Source organism: Polychytrium aggregatum (assembly GCF_025602895.1).
Source record: "Polychytrium aggregatum strain JEL109 chromosome Unknown BJ171scaffold_146, whole genome shotgun sequence".
In the NCBI taxonomy this organism is placed as follows: Eukaryota; Fungi; Chytridiomycota; class Chytridiomycetes; order Polychytriales; genus Polychytrium; species Polychytrium aggregatum.
The window spans coordinates 29312-37019 of record NW_026516348.1 but is presented as its reverse complement, the minus strand read 5'-3'; the positions used below and the strand labels follow the sequence as shown (position 1 = coordinate 37019).

At 56.1% G+C, this 7708-nt stretch overlaps 1 protein-coding gene across 1 annotated transcript; it reads left to right on the top strand.

Moving 5' to 3' along the window:
• Positions 1-1221: 1221 nt before the first annotated feature.
• Positions 1222-2116, top strand: BJ171DRAFT_542370 (uncharacterized protein). Its single transcript, XM_053112966.1, has 3 exons — positions 1222-1554; positions 1743-1967; positions 2094-2116. Exons 1-2 carry the CDS (start codon positions 1243-1245, stop codon positions 1854-1856), a joined length of 426 nt encoding a protein of 141 aa, XP_052961648.1. The 5' UTR covers positions 1222-1242; the 3' UTR covers positions 1857-1967; positions 2094-2116.
• The last annotated feature ends 5592 nt before the right edge of the window (positions 2117-7708 follow it).

The window sequence follows — 7708 nt, the reverse complement described above, 5'->3', positions numbered from 1 at the left end:
AGAAGGGGGTGCGAGAGTGGCTGGTGTGCAAGCGAGAGAGGCTTGGCACAGCCCGGGGACATGTGCCGAGCGGTGGGGGAGGCAGGAAACCAGTAGACGCGGGTGGCAACGGCGCGTGCTCATGCATGGGGGCAAACAAACACGTGGGGACTCATGATTGGTGCGGAGGGCGAGAGCATGCGGGACAATCTCATTGGTCCGTTGTGATGCTGGTCATCACAGTGTTGGTCAATAAAGCGTGAAACGATTCACTTGAACAGCTCGTATGTCTTGGTGCCTGTGATTTCAACGAACTGAGGGAGCTGGGTCAGTGTCTTTGTGTGCTGTGTGGTGTCGCGGATGAAACACACCAGCTGCTCCATTTGCGACAGGATCTTTGGGACGGCTACGTTGGTGGCCCTGGCATTCAGCAGCGACAGCTCACCCTGGATGTGCTGCTCCAGCTCTGCCTCAGAGAGCGATGCCTCATCCACATTGTGAGCCCAACCGACATAGACCGACTCCATCAGGATCATGAGATTCGTGTCGGACTGGCGGCCAATGTGCTTCTTGGTGAGGAGAAGGATTTTGTCGGCGATCATGGATTGGATGGTGTCGATGTTGGCTTTGGAGAAGAAGCGTGCGTGCAAGTATGTTCGCTGGAGCGACTCGTTGTACTTGTTGTTCAGCGTGGGTACCTGGGAGATGAGGAATTCTAGCCGCTCTGCGCCGATCGGGTTGGCTGAGGGGATTTGGGGTTGGTGGTAGTATACGAGCGAATTCTGAAAGTTCATTGCGTCGTCTTCTTTCCAGCCCGGGGATCTTTTTTCTCACTGGCGATGCGCTGCACTAATGAGGGAAAATGTATATGTCCACAGATAAGATTCCGAACCGATGGACGATCACCTCGACTCACTCATGGCCAACATGGACAAGATCCATCAAACACCAGGGCCCAACGGACCCAGTATCGAGATCTCAAATGCAAGCAAAGTCGCTCTGCCTCCTTCGCCGCCCCCACGACCTCCAAGTCCAATCATCCTCGCCCCACCATCGCCCAAGCCAGGCTCTCCAATCTTCCGCTCTGATGCCGACACCTTCAACGACTCTCCTCGATTCACTGCACCACCCCCGCCACCTCCAGTGCAATCTCAGCCACATACCAAGCAGCCGTCCGAGGAAGATAAACGGTCCGAAAAGGCCAGGTTGATCTCGCTGTGGGAGCAGGAGAGTAAGAGTGACCCGGGTGCGCGCAAGTTCACCATGGACGACGATATCGAAGACATCCACAATGCACGCGCGTTGAACATGAGCCGCCGCACATTCAGCTCGTCGATGGCGTTCTGGCGCAAAATGCTCCTGTTTGCTGCGGATGGTGTGGTCTACCTCAACAACACGCTCGAACTCACCGGCGTTGACATGACCGACTGGGCTCGCAAGATCCAGTATGATGTCGAAGACAAGGGCGAGTACGACCAGGTCTTGCAGGAGCTGATTGAAAAGTACAAGGACCGCATGAAGATGTCCCCGGAGATCTCGCTTGCACTCGGCCTTGGTACGTCCTTTGGCTTTGCCCTGTTGAACAAGCAGCGTGAGAAGGAAATCATTGAGCGCATGCAACGCATCCAGCGCGAGAAGGAGGAGGCGCTGCGGAGACAGGTTGACGACCAGATCCGACTGCAGCTCGAGAGAATGCGGCAGCAGCAGTACCAACAGCCCAATATCACCGAGCTACCACCCTCGATTCCCGTGGTGAACATTACCATGCCGAATGCCGTGCCTCCTGCACCAGCGGCAGTGCCCGTTGTGTCACCGCCACCAGCGCCACCCACTCAGGCTCCCGGTGTCGTGAGTACATCCAGTTCCCGCGACGATGATGACAACCACAGCGTCGCCGATAGCGTGCGGTCCAAGGGAACGAATGGGGTGCGTCGCCCCCGTGCGCCGCGGAAGAAACCGGAAGACCAGGTCCGCATCGCGCTGTTTGACTAGATCGAAAAACCAAAGTAAGGATACCGATTCCATGAGAAGCACATCATGAGCGACAACATCCAAGCCATCCGCGTCGTGCGCAAACCCGACAGCAGCACCATGTGGTGCATCGAGCCACCCACCATATTGTTGAATGACGTGAAGGCCGTCTTGCACGGCACCGAGCAGCTCTACCTTCAAAGCCACCATGACGTCTTTGAAGCGATCGACCGAGCCGTTCTCTCTGCGTTGCAAGATCCCGAAGTTGTCTTTGGCGGGTTCTTCCACAAGCTCATCATCCTGCCGGAAGACGTCCCGAAGGTGTTCCGTCCGAGCATCTACAACGGTTATCTGAAGGTCAAGCCCGGTGCGCCGCGATCAGGCGGTTTCGGTCTCCCACCGTCGGCCTCGCTAGGGTCCACGATCTCGTGCTCGCTCCGGATCAAGTCTGTGTGGTTCTTCAAAGGGAAGGCGGGGATCACGTACGAGTATGCGGAGAACCCTGTTGAGTTGTCGTCGTTTGACCCATTCGCCTGAACCCGTCAATATATAAAGCGAGTCGATCATCCCCATCTCTGCTGCCCACACCATCCGTCGTCCATCATGACTACCGCCATTGTCGTCGACCTCCTTGATCTGCTCGTCCGCTACTTACCTGTGGGATCCGCGCTGATCGACGCCATGGATCTCGAATCGATCGAAGCACTCGCCCAAACCAGCAAGCGATCGAAAGCGATATTGCGCACGTACTTTCTGCGCAATATCAAGAACCGCCCCGTTTCGCCGATGCTGTTGATCCAGTCGGACCTGGGATTCATCTGGTCGTGCACCAGCCTCGAGGGTATGATCGACATACCCTATATCATCTGGTCCTGCATCGCCTACGACAAGCCGAGACACAGCATGATCAGAGCCTACGCCGAGCATCTCGCTTCGCAGCCGACCAAGCAAGTGACCCAGTCACTGCACTTTGCGCTACGAGTCCCGATCTGCGGCCGAGTCATCCAGGCTTACGAACGCCTGGTGCCATACGCCAAGTTTCAAGAAACCGATATCATCGAGCTCATGCAGGAGCACCCCCCACCATCGGCCGACTACATGCGCGTGCTGCAAAAGCACTTCCCGGCGGCTGTCGACTCACCTGGATTTGCGTATATGTGCGCGACTCGATGCCACTGGGATCTCTTCAAGGCGGTCGATCCGATCTTTCGAGCAACGGGGGCACTTGATCCGATCCACAAGGAACTCTGGATGGTCACCTGTAGCAAGAATGCACAAGCGGGTCGCGGTGTCGTCAAACGGCAGGTTTGGCGAGACCTGTACTCTGTCGTTGCTGGCATACCAGCCAATCCCGCCACAATGCTGGTTCTTCCAAAAACATGCCGAGAGGTGTTTCGGACTTACGAGGGTGACAAGAACCTCCACAACTGGACCGTCTTCCTTCGGGAATGGATCGGGGATGCGTTCATCCGCGACTTCATCATCGACGCACTGGGATTCGAGGATCCGCGCTTGCTCTCGATGGCCCTGAAATGGCTCCAGCAGCGGTATCTCGACCACCAGCAAAGCGAGCCGGTGTACATCTGCACTAGCCAGGTGTACTCCTCCAGCTACCACTGCATTGAGTTGATCGAGGACTTTCGTAGCAACCGCATTGGGCGCCAATGTCTTGCTCTGACAAGAGTATGAACAAAAAACCACCAATAAATTGTGGTCTCACCTGAATTGAGGACATCATTGACTCATGTGCGCGCAGCGGTTGCAAAATGATCCTGGTACCGTACTGGTTTTACCACTAGAGATATGGTTGAACATCTTTGGGTTTTGCGGACTCGATACGCTCGAGCACCTTCTCCAGATACCCGTGTTTCGGTGGATGATGCGTGGGCAGCCCGTGTAACGTCCACTACTGGGACGTTGGGGCAAGACGGGGAGGGAGGGGGTACAAGACAAGACAGGACGGGGCAGAACAGGGCGGTGCTAGGCTACTCTAGCGGACGGGTGAGCTCGGGGAGCACTTACGTTTATTCACGATAAAACCGAACTCCAGACAAACGGGGGGGAACGGGGGCAACCCGCAGGTATACCCTGCGGTGGCCTGCCTGCGGTGCGTGAAAACGCAAAGCGCAGCACAGGTCACGACCCACTGCGCCGCGCAGTACGCGCAGTACGCGCAGCACAGCGTCGGAGATACCATCTCCTACACTCCCACACTTAAGAAGGCTTCCTGCGAGGAGCCCTGCGTGTGCTCTTTATTTGGGGCTCCTCGAGGTGTTTACCGTATTTACTCAGCTCCTCGGGTGCATGGGACAAGTCCTCCAGTGTTTGCCATGTGTTGCCCGAGTGTGGGTAACCAACCCACTTGACATAAAACCGAAGTGACCCATCAGCCACTTTCTTGTGCCTCACGATCCTTTCGACTTCATATTCTTGAGTATAGTATTGTCCGAGGTCGTCTTCCAGTGGTGCGTCGTCCGGGACACCTTCGTCGGCGTCGGGGAACTGTGCTGGACTGCGGGTCGTGTGGCGACGCAGCTTGGACACATGGAGGACAGGATGGAGCTTGCTTCCAGGTGGCAAGTCCAACAGGTAGTTGAGGGGACTGGGTCGGGCCGCTATCTTGAACGGTCCTCGGTACTTGGGCAACAACTTCTTTGACTGGGCTTCGGGGACCTTGATGTTGTCGGCGTCCAGGTAGACAAGGTCTCCAACTTCAAAGGAGACATCCTGGTGTCGGCGGTCGTAGTACTTCGCCATCACTTGTTGCGCATCCGTGAGCGCGTCGGCGATCATCTTGTGTCGGACTTGATGATCTTTGACAAAGGCACTTGGTTTGGGAGGCAATCCAGCCGTGGACTCGGTCAGTGTCAAGGAGGTGGGAACATGTTAGGGATAGCTCCTGCTTGTTCTCCACTTTGACTGCACACTTGGCTATTCTTTTGCCTTTCTGTTTGTTTGTGTGTAGCCTTGCAGTTCCCCTCCGATTTTCCGCCTTTTGCCTGTCTTTTCCGCTCCTTCCGCACTTCCGTTTTCCCGCGCTGCTCCGCTTCCTTTGTCTTCTTCGCACGCGCCGGTTTGTTTGTGCACGCGCCTTGCTGCGATTGGTTGCAATTCGGCTGCCGGTCATGTGTCCCCCCACCGGTGACTCATGACCTGCCTGACCGCCCCGATCTCTTGTTCATCTCGCATGCATTTGCCCCAACCTTATACTTGACCAATCCGCTTCTTGGACGTTGAGTCACATTGCTTCGCCTTTGCACGTTTCTCCTGCCAGGTGCTTCGCTTTTGCTTGCGCCTCTCTCGCTTTGGTTCTCTGCCTGTCTCGGTGGTCCTTCTCGGCCCTCGTTCGTGCATCGCCCCCTTCGCCCTGCTCGATCGCCCACTTTTCCCTCCCTTGGCCGCCCTTCGCTGCCAAGTCCGGACTTGTCTATAAATAGCCTGACCCCCGCGATGTGTAGTCGAACCTTAGCGTTCAAAATAGGACTAAATAAAGTGCCTTCTACTTTATTCTCTGAGTGTTCCTCACGTCTCATTTCGAGACAAGTCTTATCTTGAACGGATCTTTGCTTCCCTCGCTCCCTCTCCGAGTCCACTTCGGACTCTACCCTTGCTTTCCCTGAGCTCACTTCGAGCTCACTTCTTCTTTTGCCGTTGAGTCCCCTTTGGACTCTAACATCATTTTGAACGCTCCCTCTTGGCTTCCCGGCCTTTCTTCTTCTTTCGCCTCTCTTTCCCTCGTCGATCCGATGGCTGAGCCTGCTGCACCCCCGGCAGATCTCAATGCGTACCTGGCGCGCATGGAGGAGCGTATGAACGCCCTCATGACCCAGAACGCTGCTCTCCATCGTCAGATCCAAGATCTGCAAGCTCCCGCCGCCGCTCCCCGCCAGGTCTACCAGGTGAACAAGCCCAAGGAGTTCCTAGGTTCCCGCGACGAGACGACGGCCTTCCTCGCCCAGTGCCACCTCGTCTTCCTCGCCGATCCTGCCTTCTTTGCGCCCGAGCGCCAGAAGGTCCTTTATGCCACCTCCTTCCTCCGCGGCGAAGCTTTCAAATGGTACGAGGCCGCCTTTTATATGGCCAACCGCTTCCCGGCTTCCTTCGCGGATTTTGAAGTTGCCCTCAAGTCGACCTTCGGTGAGGACACGGCCTCCTCGCAAGATAAGGCCTTGAACGACCTCAAACGCTTGGTCCAGCTCAAGTCCTGCCAAGCCTTCGCCACCCGCTTCGTCCAGCTCGCCGCCCGCGTCCAGACTGACGAACCCACCAAGATGCACTTCTTCAAGGAGGGTTTGAAGTCTGAGGTCAAGTTCCACCTCATCGGTCTCCGCCCCGCTCCCGCTTCCTTGCCCGAGTTGATCAAGGCAGCGGTCGAGTACGACGATGCCCTCCATCGTCTCAAGGTCTCCTCCCGTTCCCAACCTCCTCCTCCTTCTTCTCGCTCTGCTCCCCATCACCACCATTCTCCCGCGCATGTTTCTTCTTCCTCCTCTTCTGCACCCACTCCCATGGACCTTGACTCTGTCTCGGTCCGCCCTGCTAAGCTCTCCGACGTCGAGAAAAAGCGACGTCGTGAGCAGGGTCTCTGCTTGTACTGCGGGGAAAAGTCTTGTCCCGGCAGTCGCGATGTTCAGCAGTGCCCGGTTCTGGTCAAACGGAACTCGGGAAATGCTCACAGCCGAGCAGCACCTCGCAAGTAAGCGAGGTGGTCTGTTCGGCGATACGAACATCTTCCCCCTCTGACTCGTCACTATCGGACGATAAGCTTCTTCTTCCGGCCACTCTTATCGTCATGAGTCTTTCTGGCCCGGTCTCCATCTCCCTTTCTGTTTTTATTGATGATGGATGTTCCGCTCTTGCCCTCATTGATCCTGCCTTTGCCGATCTCCATAAACTCTCTCTTATCCCTCTTTCTACTCCTTACTCCGTTTCCCTTGCTGATGGTTCTTCGGCCGGTTTCATTCGTTTCCAAACCGCGCCTTTGACTCTGACCATTGGTTCCCACACCGAGTCGATTTCTTTTCTTGTGACTCGACTCTCCACCACTCCCATCACTCTTGGTCTTCCCTGGATGCGCTTGCATAATCCAGTTGTTAATTGGAAGTCCCTCTCCCTTTCATTCTCCGATCCCTCTTGCCTTGCTGATGGACACATCCTCGCGGATGTCTCTGCTTCTTCCTTGGACACTCCGTCCGCTTCCGGCTCCTCGCCTCCCCCTTCGGGCACTTCGCCTTTGACTCCTCCTCCCTCCGGTCCTTCCCTTACACCGGTTCCCTCCTTTGGCACTTCGCCTTCCCTTTCTTCCCGCCTTGACTCTGCTTCGCTTTCTGAAGAGCCAACGGCTTTATCTTCACCCGACATTGAGCTCGTTAATGCGGCGAGTCTTCTCCGTCTTGCACGGGAAGACAAGCTCGACATTTTCGCTGCCCAAATGGATATCCGTCCTCCTTCGCCGGAGACGTATCCTACGGTGTCGATAAGGTCCGTGCTCACGACGAAGGTGTATGCCGAGTCTGGCACCCCTGTTGACTCTCGAGGCGTCCCACTCAAATACAATGAGTTTGGCGACGTTTTCAGCCTCAAGTCTGACCCTCCTTCTTCCTTGCCTCCTCATCGTCCGTATGACTTGTCCATTGAGTTTGTACGGACCGAGGATGGAAAGGAACCTCGTTTGCCAAAGCCGGGGAAAGTCTATCCTTTGTCCCCGGCCGAGGAATCTGCTCTTTCGGAGTATCTGACCAACGCCCTCGCACGTGGT

Coding starts and splice junctions, on each gene's coding strand:
- BJ171DRAFT_542370 (XM_053112966.1), top strand. CDS start 1,243: ATGGACGACGATATCGAAGACATCCACAATGCACGCGCGTTGAACATG. Junction 1,555..1,742: donor GTACGTCCTTTGGCTTTGCC/CTGTTGAACAAG, acceptor GGTGAACATTAC/CATGCCGAATGCCGTGCCTC.